At 38.9% G+C, this 19,328-nt stretch overlaps 1 protein-coding gene across 1 annotated transcript in view; it reads left to right on the top strand.

Annotated features, from left to right (window-relative positions):
• The window catches only part of MALRD1 (MAM and LDL receptor class A domain containing 1), a 365,316-nt gene that overhangs the window by 335,698 nt on the left and 10,290 nt on the right, over positions 1–19,328 (top strand). The window contains exons 27-28 of the mRNA XM_032474166.1: positions 1,501–1,580; positions 1,676–1,772. Coding sequence (XP_032330057.1) covers positions 1,501–1,580; positions 1,676–1,772 — 177 coding nt within the window. The remainder of the gene's footprint in view (positions 1–1,500; positions 1,581–1,675; positions 1,773–19,328) is intronic.

Below are 19,328 nucleotides of genomic sequence, written 5' to 3'. Positions count from 1 at the left end.
AGTAGAGATCTGTGGTCATCTTGGAGGATATGAGTCCCACCAAACTGTAGAGCAGTTGGAGTCTCTATTTACCCTTCCAGCTCTCAGTCCTCAGGGAGATGCGACAAGAGAAATTCCTTTCACTGTTGTCGCTCTTAGGGGGTGGAACGTCAGTGAGCTATTCTAGCATACCATCACTGCTGGTCTCGGTGGTCCAAGACCAGGGCTGAGAACCCACTCCACTCAGGGAGGTTTTAAGGGGGTCTGGGCACAATGTGAAAGACATACACGTGGATTCACACTGCTACCTGAGAACTGACAAGGAATATATCTGAAGGGTTATGAGAAGAAAAAACAAATACTCCAGTCGTAAACAGTTCTCATTTATTTTCATTTGAATGTCAGAGACATGAAAACAATTTGTCTTACATTTTTACTTTGTGAAGAATATTTACTAAGGAAAGAAGGCATTCTTGGACCTCCTTGAATTTCTAAGCTTTTTGTATTTAAAGAAGCTGTTGCGTTTTTGAAGGCACTGCTATGGATCATTCAAATTTTCAAATTCAAAAGAGAGATTGAGAAAAAAATATTAACTGTGTGCTGAGGAAGCGCTGCTTCTAACACTCAGCTTTCAAACACACACACTCAAAAGCTAGTTTTTAATCCTGTTTTGTAGCATGCAGCCTGAACTTGGCAGGAAATTAAACCAAACCCTTCTTAATTTGTATCCTGTTATTTCTGCTAAACAAGACTGTGTACATGAGCTTTCACACTCACATGCAAACACATACTACCAGGGAAACTGTGACATGCCTACTGCTTAGAAATAAACCTCATCTCCTTTTGAGGTACAAGCTAGACTCCAATTCTGAACTGTCTGAAGGCTGTCCATATCAGAGATGTTCCCAGTGTTACAAGTTTCATCACATATGTCCCTAAAATAAAGCAAAGGTAGTGAAATCCTGTAGGATGGATGGTACATCCAATGAGATTACTAACCTGATTCCATATCTATGAATTTGAAGGATCATCCCCTTGTAATGAGAAATAAGAATGCTCTCTGATTTGTATTCCTGTTAATTCTGTAATTTGAATATTCTCTATTGGTATCTGAAAGAAATTAAATCTGTTCACTATTGAAAAGTAGGCTTGCTTTTGAGTTTGAGACAAAGGAATAAAGTAATATTGGACACTAGTGAAAAGTGAAGTCAGTTTTTGAAAACAAGAAATGAACTTTATAAATAAAGAAACCAAGTTCTCCCCTTTACAGATAAAGTCAAGAAGGGAATAAATATTGGGGGAGAAAAGACTTATCTCTTATACAATAATGTCAAAATAATAAAATTTAATTTTGCTTTTGCTTTGGTTTAACATTTTTGGTTTTTGGTCAAAGTTACCCACATTCCTGGTATCTCATTGTTTTTTGACATTCATCATTTTATTCCATGACGGTACTGTTAAAATATGTTTCCACTTCTTTTTTTTTTTCCTGCCAACTGTCACATTTTATCTTATTTCCAGATGTGGACCAGGATGGAAGGGAAATCGTTGCCACATCAAGGTTAACCCTCTGCCGGCTGAGTTCATGAACACCCAGAACAGTAGGTGACATTTTGACTAAACCGATCATTTGAGTATTGGAGCCTCTGATATTTTTTAGTGAATATTTACATTTTTCATTGGTTTGACATTCCAGATATATGGACCCTCCTGGGTGTTGGATTAGCTTTCCTGACGACTCATATTACAGTAACGGTCTTGTGTTTCCTTGCCAACAGAAAAGTGCCAGTAAGGTAAGTGATGCCTTGGATTGCTGGATAAAATAGACTGTGGCAGACCAATTTTCTGAGACCTTCCATTTGCTATATTTTCCTTTCATCCCATGTTACATACAGACAACTTCAGTTTTCCAAACTTTATGGATTTATTTTTTCTGGGCAGAAAGCAGGGGTTACTTAATGATAATCTTTCTTCTTTTGTTAGTTAAAAGCCTTAAGTTTACTTTTCAGTTACGTTAGGAACATTTTTTTTTTGTAGTACAGTCAGTATCTTGAAATAACCTTTAATGGAAAAACTATGAAAACGAATATATGAATGTATGTGCTTGACTGGGACATTGTGCTGGACACCAGAAATTGACACACTGTAAACAGGAATCTTTTCGATGATACTGGAAAACAGGACATGACAATCTTCACAGATTAAAAAGGCACAAGGTGATGGATGTCCCAGTTTCTGGTAGCACCCAGGGAAGGCAGCAGGACTGCAAAAGCAATACTTTCTTGGCGTGCCCAGGGAGGCTGGCTCTAAGCACCAGTGTTCTAGGCCAAGATGCCCGTGTTCTAGACAATGAACAGAACAGAGGCTAAGAGCTGCTGCACCTGAAGGAATTCTGCAGGCTGGGCTCGTGCATAACTAGGACCTCACAACCCACAGGGCTGTTAGGGGTCATGGGGCTTCCTCTGCAATCCCCATCTTCCCATTATGGGATATACACCACCCCAATAACGAAAGTGACGGACTGCCCAGGGACCGAACAAGGTAAGGGCTCAGAATGAGATTTAATGAAATTTTAAGAAATTAAAGAAATGCATCATCTCTTGCACGCCTGAGTCTGTGGTCAGAGATTCAGCCTGGCTGCAGCACCGGGGTGTCACAGAGCACTGGAGAGCTGCATTTTCCTTGGTGCCAACTTGTGTGTGCTTCCCACTTGATGAATTCTCCTCAGATTTCTTCCAGCCTGCAGTCTTGTTAATCAGCAGATACCAATCTTGGTATCATCAACTAAGGCAAATTTATTACAGAATTATTATGGTGTTCATTAGGAAAAAAGACATGACATTTTAATCCATTACTGTTAAGAAGATCTTACTCATCTGTTAATTCTTTAATTGTTTTTTATGTTTCTAAAATATGCCAGACAGCGTGGATACAAACATGAATGAAAATCAGACTGGACTTAAAGGAGTTTGTAATCGAGTTGGGGAAAAACAGACACAGAGCTACTAAATGAAATACTGGTTTTGTGCTAGAATATTCTTGTATTAGTAAGTGTTCTCCAGAGAAACAGAAAGATGAGATAAAGAAAGACAGCTAGCTAGCTAGATATCCTGTTGTTTCTCTGTGAATATAACTGTCTTTAAATATCAGATTCATAATGTATTTATATTTAATGTATTAACATACTATACTATAAAACACATAAAATCAATACAATATTATTATATAAATATTATTATATTACTGTATTTTAATATGTTTAAATGTATATCAGTATATAATATACAATATATTAAAATATCTTCAATTAACATATATCTATGTAAAGAATTATATACTGATAATTTTATGTAATATTAATCACACAGACTATATTAATAGTAATGAAATAATCAATATTTTAATTATATTAATAAAATAATAATATAGCATATTAAGAGAGAAGGATCTCTTTTAAGGATTGGCTCATGCACTAGTGGGAACTGGCAAGCATGAATCTCGCAGGGCAGGCCTGCAAGCTGGAAATTCAAGTAAGAGTTGGCAGTGCAGGCTTGAGTCCAAAATCTGCCAGGCAAGTTATCAGGCTGGAAACACGGGCAGGATTTCTATGTTGCAACCTTCAGGCAGAGTTCTTTCTTCTTTGAGAAATTTCAGTCTTCACTCGTAAAGCCTTCAAATGAGTGAATGAGGGCCACCCCCAGTACGGAGGGTAATCCGCTTTACTTAGAATTTGCTGGCTGTAAACGCTAATCACAGCTCACAATTCCTTCATGGCAACATCTAGACTAGTGTTTGCGCAAACACCTGGGCACCTCAGCTAGCCAGCTGACACAGAAGGTCAGCATCACAGTGTATAAATAAGTCGTCATGTTACTACAACCAACGAGAGTCTCCAGGAAGTACCCTGAATTTCACACCTTGTCCAGGCTTGTGTGGGACAGCTGTACCATCGGGGCGATGGGGAGGCCGGGGAGGCCTGGCAGGCTGTGGTTGGTGGCCCCACGGCACAGCCTGACAGAGCCACCTCTCCTTTCTCTCCTCCATTGCTGTCATTCTTCTGCCATTTTACACTTTCCCTTCCTCGTTGCTCCACATCCTCTTTCTTTGACAAACTCTGTTCTCATTTTCCTGTCCCCTATGTCTTTGTCCATCTCCTCTTCATCTTCCTTTTCTCTGCCTTTTTTTTTTTTTTTAGTCTCTTCTTCTCTCCCTCTCCCTTACTGATCCTCCCTCGGGTTTGCTCTCTACCTCCTACCCTTCCCACTCTACATGTCATCTGTGGGAGATGGCATTCGTTCCCAAAGGTTCAGATGCCATCCATACGTTAATGGCTTCAAATGATCTCTTTCCATAACTGAAATTCTGTCCCAAGCTCCAAATCCATACCATGCTTTCAACTATTTGCTCAACTTCTCCGTAGACATTATCTAGATACACTGACTTTAACATACAAGGTGTTAGTGCCCGTCATTTCCGTATCTTCGAACATCCCTTTGAGGTCCTAGAAATAAAGGGTAATATCGCCATTGGATGTAGCTTCGTTCTCATCCTCCCGGAACACTAGCACTCTCATCTGACCATAACCCCTCTTGCACAAAATTCACAAGAAATTGAGTAAAATTGGCTTCATTCCTCAAATAAGAGGCTCCAAGTACCATACATTTTAAAGAATTGCCAAACACTACCAATAACTGGAGTCAGACACAGCCCACTGAAGCTTGCTAATGCACAGCCATCCACACCGCCATCACCCTTTCTTTCATCTCCTCAGTGTGTGTAAGGAGAGGGCTGGAGGGAAAAGAGAAGACAAGGGTTTTGGAGTCATTTTCCTTGGAATAGTGCAGTGTTTGTGCTGAGAAGTTTCTACCTTTTTCCCAGTGAGGAAGGGGAGGAAGATCCCACCAGCCCTGCCCAAGCCAAATGATGGAAGCCCCCCCCCCCATAAACCAAGAGTTAAGATAGGCGATGCCCAATCCCAGAAAAAAAGTGAAAACCATGCAGAATCTGCTTCCTGGTGCTCATCAGAGCAGAGTACAGGGAAAAAACTGCACCAGCTGGCCTTAAAAGAACTGTGGTATCATCAGGGCAGAGGCGGGGGATGGAAATTATACTGTATCCCAGTTATGCAGGACCCTCCACAGGTCCAGAAGAGAACCCAGACTGTCCTTCTTCAGTTCATTGAAGAAGCATGGAGAATAGAGATAAATTTCAACCGTCAGGTCATTCAGGCAGCTGCCAGTTTCAGTGACGTGATGCCCATTTTGGAAAGGGTACTGGGGGCAAGGCTGAGCTGAAGGTTGACATAGCTGCCTTCCTTTTAAAAGGTATTCAGTCATAGAAGGGGCCCAAATGGAGGTGATTTACACACACACACACAATCCATATGCTTTCACCACGGAGACCATGGCGAGAGAAAAGTCCACAAGAAAAGTCAGCACTGCACACCCCCACTGTGCAGGGGGGGCACCTGGCTACCGTGACAGATGACTCGTTACACAAAGATTCCAGCCTCTCGTATCCCCTTCTCTCTGTGTCTGCACCACAGACCTAAGCCCTGAGAATGGGGTGGGGGGCAGGGTGGGGGGGCGGAAAAAAAGCCAGATCATGAGATCACGACCTCATCCTCTTCCCCACTCCAAGCAGCAGCCATGCTCAGATCTCCAGTCTGAAGGGGAAAAAGGGCAGGAGATAAATAGAGGTTAGAATCTGATACTATTCAGAGCTTTAAAGTGGGCTGGACTGTGTTTTAATCATTAAAAACTAACTGAATCATCCTGAGTGGCAATACAGTTCTGAAATTTGCCTAAGATAGGGGAAGTGGTCCAAGAAAGAAGGATGTTGATAGAACATGGTAGAAATAAATGATTGCAAAGAGAGAGAGAAACACTTTCATGTTTTTAAACTCCCTTCCTGAGGTACCTCAGTCAGTTACCAAGCCTTAGTCACTCCTCCCAACAGAGGTGGGGAGGCCCAGTGCTTGAGACCAAGACAGCACCTCTGCTTTGCTGCCCTGTCCTCTCCCGTCTCCGTAATACCTTCTCTTCTGATCTCCACCATCTCGAGTCAGAGGTTTTATTCCCTATTACAAGTATCAAAACAAGTATCACTCAAGACTGTCTTCTCAGTCTTGTCAGTGATCTCCCGAATTGCTCACTGCACACCCAGCCCTGGAGGCCACGGGGAGGAAGTTCTCACTATCGGGACTGAAGACAGAGGAGGCCCATCAATGGAACCAGACCTGCCTTGGCCAGTACTAGGCAGATCAAACCCAGAGCTACGACCGTTCCCTCTGCCAGGGCTCTTCAGACAAGGGGAGGAGGACCCTGAGGCCTCAGAGACTTCTCCAACGTTTGTGGTGCAAATAGTTTCAAGGGAGTCAATTTGCAGATGCTCAAATTTCATGGATTCTCTCCTGATGGAGAAAAGTGCATTCAGCCCGGGTCTTGGGACTTCCTCTCTCTGACTGTTTCCTCCACAGGTGTCCTCACCACCTCACACCCATCCTGAAACTTACCGAAGTAGGCTGCAAGGGGAAGGGCTGGGGAATACCCCTCGGGGCCGCAACGGAGGAAGAATCTGAGACTGCAGCCCCCACATGAGACTCACATGGCAAAAGAAGAGATTTGAGAGCAGCAATATTGAAAAGGGAGCAGGAGATACATCTTTGCCAGATTTATCTTCCCAATTTCCCAATCACCGTCTTTCTCTGTCTCCCTCCCTTCCTCCCTCTTTCTCATTCTCTTTCTCTCTTTCCTCACATAGAATTGGAAATTACGATTAATTTAGTTGATTGCCCGGGGACACATTTTAACCTATGTATTTGAGTTGAACAACGAAGTCAGTCTGTTTCTGGAAATGTAAGTTTGATTTGGTTGATGGGATGGCTAGCAGGACTGGCTTTATCATTTAGATGAGATGGCAGACCAATTCCAAAATTTTAAAGAATGCAATATAAAAAATTTCAGATATATTTAAATATAAATCCAAATATAAATAAAAATATTTCATATATATTCTTTGTAAAAACCAAAGTTACCATAAACATTTTAGATATTAACTTAAAAATATAAAAGGAGATGCATAGGTTTTCTAAATTATTTTCGGAAAAACTCACGCGGCAACGTTCAGAGACCACTGCACCAAGTTTCCCCACCCACTCCACACCCTACCCTTGGGGAAAATCTTACCATGCCCCCAAAGCACGTGGCTTTTCACACTCTTTGTCTGGCAGAGCTACCCAAGCCCGTGTGTTTCTGATACTAAGCAAAAATATCCTGGCATTCCTTCCAGGTTAGTCAGAGTTGTCAGAATGTTGTCCTCAAGAAGACAGTTATAGCTGCATTATGTAGTGTTATTACTTAACAATTTCCATATTAACCAGTCTTTATCTTTACAGTTCCAGTTTCTAGCATATGCATAATTTATACCCAAAACATGACTATTGAAGACTATCTATACATTACTGAATATTATCAATACTTCTGAGCATCACCCAAAACATTGCTTATGTCTGCCGATTACATTTACATTAAAATGTCGCACATCAACTTTTTAAAAAAAATCTTTTTGCATGAAATCCTTTAAGCCCTAAAAGCAAGTTATATTTGGCCGAGGGATGGCTAAAAGAAATAACAGTGACTCGCCTTGAAAATAAGACCAAAACTTTGAGATATGCAGGAATTAATGGAAGCAAGAAATTCATCACTCTCTCAAAATAAACCTTAACCTTAAGATTTTTTTTCATTAGATTTTGTAAAAAGAATCTAGCACAAGAGGCCTTTCACTGACTGGAAAGAAACATTTTGTTTTAATTTTTTAAAAACATAGGAGCAGTGCATGCTCAGACAAGGCAAAGCACAGCCACGAGCCTCTTAAAGTTGTTTTTCCTGGATTTTATTATACATTCTGTGACCTTTCTGTTAGGTACTTGCCACCGAATGTATTACACACTCTGAATGCAGGGGAAGAAAGCATCTCAAGCTGCCTTAATCAAAATAAAGAATTTAGTCTAACAACGCACATGTCTTTTAGAGCTCAAGGGTAGGAATAAAGAGATCAAGCCTCAGGAAGGGCTGGACCCAGCTGTATTCTTCATCTGCCTCTCATCTCTGCTGCTTTTATTCTGTTTGGCATTTCTGCCTCTGAAGACATATCTCCTTTCCTCTCTGTCTGTATAACAAAAAGGTGTTGCCTGCAGGATGGATGTTTTTACTCGTCATGGCCTCAGACTATGGAGAGACTGTATCTTTGTCTTTATGACTCTATTCCATATTCTAAAGGGAGACCCTCTGATTAGCCCACTTGGGTCAAGATCCTGTTTCTGGTCATATTAACTCTGGGTGAGATACAGGGCAGGACGAGTAGACAAACATGGCTGCTGGGACCCCATACAAGGCACTGTGCTGGTGGGGATGGTGGTCATCGTGAAAGGTCTCCGAAAGGTGTCTACTACACCTGTCCCTGTGGTCCAAAATCCACCAGGTTTTTCCTCCTAATACTTTAGAGGAAGCAACAAATATGGCAGCCTTCTAGACTTGCTTGTAGTTAACAGAAACTAGATGTGATAATCAAACCTACACCTCGAAGTCAAGATTAAAAAATACAAATAAATAGTGGACTATTTTTTCTTACCTCACTTGAAGCAATAGAACACTCACTGCTTTCCTATTTTGAATTATATCATTTTTGCCTGGGGGAAAATAGGCAGTAAATAGCTGTTTATCATGCAGCATTGTGGCACTACTCCCAAAAGATGGTGTTAATTTAACAAATCCACTGAGAAAAATTAACAAACCTGTTTCATAGAGTTATGCTGAAAAATAAGATGTGTCTGTCTTTTCTAAAAAGTTTTCTATATAATTTGATAGGATTGTAAGTAAGTATGTGCAATGGTGGGAAATTATGAGACCTGGAAGTGATCTTGGGGCTGCCTCATGATTCACTTCCACAAACATTTATGAAGACTTTCTGTGTGTGAGTCTTGAGAGAGCTCAAAGATCCATAAGATTAGCATCGTATAAGCTTTCTGACTCATACTCCATTATAATATATTTCTGACTCTGGCAAGTATAATGGTAGAAATGCAAATCAAAATACTTTGGGGGGAAAATGGAAGGAAAGGCTCATCAAGAGAATGATCGTTGTGTATATTTCTGATAAGAAAGAAGGCGATGAGGATCCCAAAAGCTGCCCACAGGAGGTACAGATGCTCTTGGCTGAGATTCACGAATGAGTGCCCTTGACCTCCAAATGAAATATCTATCTCTGTATCACTATCCTTCCTCCCAGACCCTTTCCCACTGCTGATACCTTGTAGGATAATGTGGTGCTTTGGAGGCAGAAGTTTTTCTTCTCTTCTAGTTTAAGATCCTTGAACAGACCTAACGTGCACCCAGCAATGAATATTTATCCTTAACCAAACTCCAAACCATACTTACTCTATGCCTCAAGGCATTCAGCTGCTTTTGCAGCTAGAGTGTCACTAGTGAGTTTGCCTTGGTCCCACAAATGAATACTTAGCCTTAGCAAACTGGAGTTCCACTAGAGGCAATGACTCAGGTCATCTCTTAATGCATGCAAACCTTTGCTGTCTCCACGTGTGTGTTTGCCCACAAGAAGTACAGCTGTTAAGATCCATGAACCTTATTCCCCAACCTCAGACCCTTGTACATATATTGGCCATGCTCTGCCAGCCCTGCTAAGTGGTTACTTTGAGTTTAAAAAGGGAAATTGAGAACAGGGTTTTGAAATCGTCCCCTTTAAAATGGATTTGGACCACGTGTGATAATGATCCTCGACCCTCCTCTTCCTCCTCCGCTTATTTTTTCTGCTCCTCCTCTTCCTCCTCCTTCTCTCCATCTTCTCCTCTTCCTTCTTTTTCTTCTTCTCTTTTGAAGAGAACCCTACGCAGCCTGTTTCCTGTTACTTTTCCCTTAATCTTCCCCTTAGTTTTTTCATCCTGAGATTGCAGAACAGGCCATGAGAGAGGCCTTAAGGGAAAAACGGCACTTGCCCCAGGTTGTTCACATTTCTGGTCCCCTCAAAAGAGCCCCATGCTCTGCCCTGCGGCCGGGGATTTCAGGAAGTCAGAACTCCTCTGATTGGGAGTGGAGAGCGTGGTGCACAGGGTAAGCCTTCGTCTGTCACACAGAGGTGACGTATTCTGGGAAGCCAGCAATTCAGATGGGTGAAAAGGCCTGCAAAGGGGAGGTAGCATCTGAATTGAGAATTGAAGGATGAAGAAACCAGGCAGAGATGATGAAAGAGGATTCAAAAAATTAAGAAAAATGTGGAAGCTTATGGTTCTGAACTGGCTGACATAGTTATAGAATATAGTAGGGAAAACAAATCCAATTATACTTATAAAATTGTGTGGTGGTTAGAGAGGTGGTTAAGGGTTTTGAATACCTATTAAGATTACGATTTGTTTAAAAAAAAAATAGGGCCGAGTGCTGGCTACCTTCTGTCTGACCCCCAGATCACCCTCCACCCTTCTCCACCAAACCAGAATGAAAAGGGTAGAAGGTGGATCTGAAGACTTGACCTTTATGGATTGCATTAATGGGCTCCCTTGTCATCTGAATTTGTATTATGTTTGACTAAGGTGGAGCGCCTTGAGGGAGGAAAGCGATGGGGGCTGGGTATTCATAACGCTGGCTCCGCCCTGCAGCACAGTTTCAGCGGCTGCAGGCAGTGATGGTTCCCCTGTGTACACTACAGCTCTGCCCTTCTTGGTGTTCCTCCTTCCAGCCGAGGGTGGTAACAGGCCTGATGGCATCCCTTATGGTTTCTTTATAGTCTCACCGTTACCTTTGCAAACTGTCACTGTATCAAACACTCCTCATGTTTTCCAATTTGAGTATGTCAGCTCTCTCCTGCGAGGGCCTGAAACAATGCGAGCCCGGAAAGTGTTTTAAGAATGACAAGAAGTGTTTTAAGGATGTAAGAAGAATGACAAGATCATGTCTGTGGTTTAAAAGAGAAGGCAGAGCATGAGAACAGATTAGGGAAGATTCGGAAAGAGATGGGCCATCTAGAGGATATAAGCCCATTTCGGAGGTTTAGATGAGAGACAATGAGAACTTGAACTTGAGCAGTGGAGACTGACCTAATATAGGAGGTGAGGAAAAAGCAAGCGTCAAAGTTGATCAGAGGGTACTATACTTGGGCGACTGCATGGTTGGTAATGTCACTAACAGAGAGTCAAAAACCCAGGAGGAAAAACAGGTTGGGCGATAGGAAAGAAAACTATTTTGAAACTATTTGTTTTCTTATATGAGGAGGTTGAACCAAATCAGTTTTCCCAACCATCTGTCATGTATAGGTCACCCCTACAATTTAGGGCATGACTCTGCATGTTTACTATTATTTTTTTCATAATCTATTTATCTTTAGATAGATTTTAGAGTTTGGTCCTTTGGGCTCAGAGTTATTCCCTGGTTGAAATGTAACTGCATGAAGCCTGTCAGCTCCCAGAGTGCCTTTTCTCTGACTGAGTCGTGTCCGACCTTTATCTTTGCATTGCAATTCCCCAAGAAAGTTAATGCTTATTTTTCTTAAAAATTAAGTGTCCAACTTACAATTCAATAGACCAGACATTTGGCGAGTCTGTCTGTATGGTGGTCTTGACCGTGCAACTGACTGATGGTTGAAAGCAGCAATATCTGGGCCTCAGCTGTAATTCCATTTGCTGATGAATCTCTGGGAAGCAGAGAGAGCAGTGTTGTTTATGCTGCTCCTTGCCCAACACACTGTGCATTTCATAAATAACATGTAGGCAGATGAAAAATAAGATGGCTGGGATCTGCAGATTTGCAGAAATACATCAAAGTCTTGAAATTCAGTCTCTATGGGCTGAGTATGCCCAAGACATAGAATGAGTGATGCCAGCTGCCATCTTTCAAGACTGTAATGGCCAAGAGGAACTTATTGGTCAAAGGAAGAGAGAACAAACTTTCAGAAGTGCTAGGTTTACTTTTTCCTTAACTGTAAAAATAAAACAGAGAAAGGGAAAACTTTCACAAAGGCTACCCGCAGAGGTTGTGACATCTGTGAAGCTTCCTAGGTCACTTTGGATGAAAGAAAGCACACCTATCCTCCCTCTGAGCTTACAAACCACTTTGTTCTCAGCCTTGTTTTTCACTAGCCACGCTGACTTTTGGTTTGATGTCTCCCGTAACAGATTGTGAGCCTCCTGATGGCAGGATCCTTGTCCTATTTATATTTCTATATCTAAGCTCAATAAATGACACTTAGAAATTCATTTTAGTAAATATTTGTTAAATTAGATTTCTCAGCTTGTCTGCAGTAGGATGTCTGAGCCCAAATGAATGGTTTCTCTTCTAAGAAATAGATTCTTTGGCCTTAATGTTCCAGGATTTATTCATACCAGAATCCTTACAGATGACTCTAAAAGTTGAGATATCACTTGGATATTCTTGAAGAAGTTCAGTCCAACTCAACTGACCTTCATTCCATTCTATAGAAGCTGAAAGCAAATGAAGGAATTCCAAATGATGCCTACATGGAAGACTCTTAGCAGAGTCGTGATTGGGGCCCATGAAGGTCTGCAAAGTTAATCCATAGACAGAAGCTTAAATCCTAGAGTATTAAGGAAGGACATTAGAGAATACCAAAAACCTACAGGTATGAACATTCATAATCCAAGGAAGAAACCAAGCATCAAAAATTTCAGGGAGGCAGGAAACTGAATTTACTTAAAAGAGTAATTGTGTTCACGCTTCCCAACATTGACCTCACACTATACCATTTAATTTGAATATCTATTTGTGTGACAGATTTCACTCTGAAGTTTCTGAAAACAATGCCTGGCATCTGATAACCTAACCTAACCTACTCAATTTAATTGGGAATCTAATTACCAGTTTTACCTATAGGGGTGTTATTACTCTCATTCTGTTTTCTTAAAGAAATCATTTCCAAATGAGTATCTAGATTAACTCTTTTCAAGAAAGTAAGAATCATATTTATCAAATGAACAATTTATAAATTGCACATGAATTTCAAAGTGATCTGCTGTTTTTACCAACTAGCAGTAGCTCTTTAACCAGTCCCCTAAGCACTTACGATATTATTTAACTATGCAAAGTCAGTTTACATGCAATATATCAGGAATATAAGTCTGGAATAATGCAAGCTTCATGGTGTGTATGTATGTGTGTTGTCATTGCTAACTGTCCCAAGTTGTTTCAAATCTATTGTCATTGGATACAGATTCCAAATATTCTAATAGATAAAATCTGTTTAAAAATATATAGATAGAGAGAGCACTTTATTGTGTAACAGTCCCATGTTCTAATTATTTGATCTGAAGATAGCCATTTTGCCATTTTAATGCAGGTGACTGTTTGGCAGAAATAGTCTCCAGGGTGGGATTCAAGGCACTTTTTAGCATCTTCTCTCTGTTCACTATAAATCTTACATTAGCCGTAAGACAGCAATTCAGTCTCTGATATATTTCTACGTTGCATTTGTTTCTTTGTATCCAAGCAATTAGAGCAGAAGAATGAGTTGTAGGAAAATCAGAGTTGCTCCTTGAAAGATGTAACCTGTTTAAATGAGGAAGGACCAGAAGGCAGTAAAGATGAGTGAGGTGGGTGCTATTTTAGTAAGTCATTTAGCTCTACTGTGGCATTCAGCCCCTTTTGCTGGAGAATCAGAATTCTAAACTGTTGTTCTTTATTAAAGTTACTAGAGGGCAGGGGATTTGAAAGAGGGGACCAGCTTCATAATTTTTCTTCACTAACTGCTTTGCCATCCTCCTCACAGGCTCTTTTCTGCTTTCAAATCGTCTTGCCCACGATTTTTCCCCTTAAAAGCATCCTTAGGGACACTCTTACAAGTTCAACAATCTGTTTACTGTGTTAGAATTTCTAGCTCACTAATGAATCAAACAGCAGAATGACAACAAAATTTGAAAGACCAGCTTATTTTCATCTTTATAAAAAGAAACAACATGTCAGAAACTCTTAGCAATTCATTCGTGTATTCGGCAAACATTTATTAAGTATCTTTTATATGCTAGGTAAGTGCTATGCTAGGCTGGTAATATAGAAATAAACAACAATTTACACTCTAGTGGAAAAGGCATATTGACAAACAAATATCAATTCTTCAACAAGCATGTATGAAGCACATGCCATCACTTCCTACAAAGCACTGGAGAAACACAGGAAAGGAGAGGTCAAGTCTGCATCAAAGGTGAAAATAATATGGTAGAGAGATTGTAGTAGGATTTGGTGGGGAGGTTGTAGAAGGATTTGGTCTGGATTTATGGATTGAAATCCCCAGATGAAAAGGAGGAACAACTCAAGAAGACAGAACAACTTGTGTCAAGATACAAACTGTAACAGAGAACAGGTGTGGTTAGTGTGAATGAAACATAGGTCAGGCAAGAAACAATAACAGGAAATTTACTGGGAGTCAACAGGGAGAGATTATTTTAAAGAGATCTACATAAAATGCTAATTGCTTATATGCTTATAATTTCTCTTTTTGTTTTAAAAATAAGTTGTTTTACAAACACAACAAGAAAATACAATTTTATTGCTTTTTTCAATTTTTAAGTTTATATTTATATTAAATTTATAAACTGAACTAATTCATAGATCCAAGAGAGCTTTAAGTAAATGTATTAATAAATGCAAAATAAGGTATATTTAAAAGAATTTGTAGGTATTTGTGAGTTATAATGAAATAAGTCAGTTTTTCTAGATGGATTGTCATACAGGGTTGTCAACTTTAAATTGTCTTAAGTGATTTAGGAAGACGCAAGTTGCTAGGCAATTGCTGAGGGAAATCACGAAGACTGATAATTAACTTCAACACTGCAATCAGTTTCAAACAGATTATGTGTCTAGGAGAATTCAATAAGAAAATTAGAGTGAGTTTTCATATAGTGCAATTTACATGAAAAAACATTTTCATTCTGATCTAAAAAACTTAAATAGTACTTGGGCATTTCCAACTGTGGGACTTTGAGATATCACATTCCTAAGGAGAGAGGAAGAGAAAATATTATCAAAAGAGACAGCTAGTAAAAAGTTAGTGAACGAAAAGTAGAAATCAGCCAGGCTTCTCATGTGTATTCACTCATATTTGAACCCCTAGTGTTAGCAGGACAGAGCCATCCAAACTATGTGTGATGAAGGACCAGCTGTGTTTGGTTTTGTTTTGTTTTCAATCCATCACATACCAATGCTTTTGTAAGAAGTACTGGGAAAAATGAAGCTAAAAGACACACAAAATGCTAGTCCAAATTTCTCATTCTTAGCCTCAACAGCTACAAACATTTCTAAACACCTATTCTCAATTTTTGTAGTTACCTCATCATGGAAAGATGAACAGAGTAAGACCATAACCATACATAAATCATACTCTCAGTAGCTCTGTAAAAGAGTACATGGTACATATTTGGGACCCAACTAACTTTTCCTAAATAAATTGTAAAATAAATATTTTAGCTCTGCCCATAGTAAGTTAACATTCAAGTGGGAGAGACATGAATATAAATAAAAGTGCAACTAAGTTCATTTTTCTAGACAGATTCTTACATAGTGTTGTCTATTTTAATTGTCAAAAGATTTAGAAAAGACGCCAGTTGCTAGGTGATGTGAAGGGAAATCATGAAGTCTGACAATTAACTTCAATACTGCAATCAGTTTTTAAGCAAAGAGATTATGTGTCTAAGGGAATTCAATAAGAAGATTAGAGTGAGTTTTCATACGAAACAATTTATGTGGAAAAATATTTCATTCCAATTAACAAAAATACCATCATATATCCTGGTAGTGAAATGCATGGTGCCCAGTGGAGTGCAAAGAGAAGTGGTTTATCTGACTCCAGAGACAGCAAAGGCACTGACCAATGAGGAGGGCACTTAAAAGCAGGAGCAGGAATTATGGGAAAATATTATATACTCAAAACCCCTCAACAGTGCAGCAGAGAAAGCAGGTAGACATTGAGAAGAAATGCTAAAAGAGAGGAGTCAGAGGAGACTGGAAACGTGAAGATTGTGAGGGGCAGGGAACTTATCTTTTAGGCAAATGATTTACAAGGAGCCAGGGCAGGGTGGAGGTGAGGCACTGATGCAGGGGAAATGCCTTTTGATCTTTTCAAAATTGTAAATCCATCACCCCACCCCCCAAGATTCTGATACACAACAGCCTAATGAATAGGATTTGGGAAATACAACAAAGTGCCAGAAAAGAATTAAAAATTATGTTTAATGTCACTGCCCAGAGGTACAGGCTATTACCATTTTGATAAATTTTCTTCCAAATTATTATCAGTGTGCACAAACATACACATACCTTCCATCCTGAAATTTGAATTGTTCTCTATGAAATATTTTTCTCCTTGTTTCCCCATACTAATCATTCTCAAATTTTTTGCTTTCAAGGTACTTTTTACCCTTAAAAATTGTTGAGAACCCGAAAAGAGCTTTTTAAGATTATAACTATTAAAATTTAACATATTAAAAATTAAAACTAAGAAATACTTAAAATTATATTGCTTAATTCATTTAAAATAATAATAAATTTACATCTTAACCAACATATATTTTGAAAATGTATTTTATATATAGGTGTAATATAAAAAATTAAAAACTCATGAGAAATGACCTTTACCAATTATGGAATTTTAAGGTATCACATTCACAGAGGAAAAGAAAAGAAACATTTTCAGAAGAAGTAGCTAGAAAAACTTATTAAAGAAAAGTATATGTTAGCCAGGTAAATGAGTAGGTACTCATATTTAAAGGACCAGTGTTTAGTGGACCAGAGATATGCAAATGAAAGTGATGTTTTAGTGAGTGCTGGCGCTAGGTAATCATATCTATGTTTGCATTAACACTTTTGCTATATTGTTTTGATTGAAGTATAATAAAAAAATGTTCAACTTCACAGAGATGCATTTTGAAAAGGGAAGTTCATTTTCATAGATTTTCAGGCAATCATGGATTTTTTTTTTATATTACACCAAAACATGACACTGTGGTAGTTTCTAACGTATAGTTGTACTGTGGGATCTAAAACTGTATCAATAAAATTTTTGTTCTGTTAAATTAAAAATTCATTGGTCTATTTTCCACTTTGAATGGATCATTTACTCATGTTTAATTTGGTAATACTGCATTTTTCATTTAGAAAATATTGATTTGGTGAGTTATGCAGCTTGTCAACTATTGAAACACTTCATTATGCAATATAAGAAAAAAACTCATCAGATAAATCTTTAAAGTACTGGGAAGCTATTGTGCTCCTGGTGAACAACACAAGGTTTTCAAAATTCCAATTTTTGTTTGGAAGTTTGAATTTTATCATTGGCAAGAGATATTGCCAGGTGTTTGATGTTAACAGCCTTGCTTCATTCATTTTTAAGAAAATGTCTGCCAAATTCCCTGTTCTGAATAACCATTGATTGTCCGCCAGTCATTCTTTCAAATAAAAATGGTGTTCCATATAAAAGTGGCTAGTTTAGCAAACAACTCAATCTCACAATGCGTTTTCACAAGACAACTTGTACTTTAAAATGGTACAAAAATGCTTTATGTATGCTTTCCAGAATATTAAAAAGACTTGTACTGAGGAGTTGAGATTTAAATTTGCTTTACTTTTTAAAAATAGAAGTATATAGTCAATTTACAGTGTGTCAATTTCTGGTGTACAGTATAATGTTTCAGTCATACATATACATACATATATTCCTTTTCATAATAGGTTACTACAAGATATTGAATTTAGTTCCCTGTGCTATACAGAAGAAACGTTTATCTACTTTATATGTAGTAGTTATAATAATTTTTTCTGCTTCCTCAAGGCCATTTTGAAGCAAAACTGACCTTTTAAAATTTTAACTGCAAGCACATGGTGAAGATTGCAATGTACATTTTGGTAGCACTGTCTTGATTCCTGCTAAGGGACTGGCAGTTTTTACCTACCAATGCATTGGCACCATTGGTGCAAATATCAACACACTGAAAAAGGCTGTCATGATAAAAATTAATTGATCTATCTTACACTAGGAGTGATCTTTTGATTTTAGACCAAGAGGTCTTTTTGTTATTTGAAAATAGTTTTAAATTGTTACACTACTTGAAGAGGTCTGAGGATCTCCAGCAATCCACAGACCACACTTTGAGAAGCACTGTCCTTATACCACTAAACATTCTTAAAGCTTTACTTGAAAGGGCGGTCTGATACTCTTTCTAGTACATGTATCATCATTTAACCATTTTCCTATTATTAGACATTTAGGTTGTATCTAATTTTTCCTTATTATCAATAATTTGTGATGAGCCCCTTTCTGTATAAATCTCTGTCTTCCTCTCTAATTATTTCCTAAGGATTGACTCCTAGTAGTTTTGCCAGGTCAAGACAAATGTTCAAAGTGTGCTATCAAATGTATTTCCAAAGCGCTGCTGCAGCTCTGCATCTGGGTCACGTTAAGTGGTTGTGAATGTGCTAACACTGCAGTCAGAGGAGGAGAGGCCGGTGGAGACGGCACGCCCATTGACAGCATGGGGTCTCCTCGGGGTTAAGCTACGGGAACCTGGGTCAGCTTTATTCATACTAATTACCTCCATATTCCTGGGCATGTTCCCACTTAAGCACTCTGCCACAGTGAGATCGCATTAACAGTGACAGGTTTTTGTGGTCAGTGATATTTATTTCCTGCCTGAAAAGAGTAGGAGAAAAACAGGGCAGCTGCTGTATCATGTGAATGAGTTTAGCAAAATTTGGTGTCCCAGTTGTTTGGTTTTGTGACCCTGGATGATTAATCCTTTCCTCTCCCTTTTGTGGCATTTCTGGTTATGTTTGCAAACCCAATTCTTTCTGAACTTTTTCACCCAAAACATTTGGTTCAGCTTGTTTTTTTAAGGACTGGAAAATGAAAACTTGAGCTCATGGACATGCCCTCTAAATTATCCCTGCTTTGTCAGGCTGGCTTGCTGCTTTTCTTTCTTTCCTTTCTTACAGATTGTTTGTTTTCATTATTTTTTAAGTCTTTATCTTGCCAAAAGTAGAGACCATTATAGATCTGAATAGTTTTGTTTACTACCCCTCATGATTTCTTCCCTTTTTTCTTTAATAGTGGTCAGATAATAACAGTATTTTACAGGAGTATACATTCAATGAGAAAAGACTGATTTAATAGACTCAATTTATTCTTTCTTATAATGCCTCATGATGTTGTGCAATTTTATTCTATCTATAGATTCTTAAAACAGATTTAATGTGCCATGCTGTAATTATGCACCACAGATTGTAATCTTAGTGCTGGCTTTTTTTATGAAAAACACAAACATATTGAAAATGCCCCCCCAA

Source organism: Camelus ferus, chromosome 35 (genome assembly GCF_009834535.1).
Source record: "Camelus ferus isolate YT-003-E chromosome 35, BCGSAC_Cfer_1.0, whole genome shotgun sequence".
Classification (NCBI taxonomy): domain Eukaryota; kingdom Metazoa; phylum Chordata; class Mammalia; order Artiodactyla; family Camelidae; genus Camelus; species Camelus ferus.
This window is presented reverse-complemented; position numbering and strand designations above follow the sequence as displayed.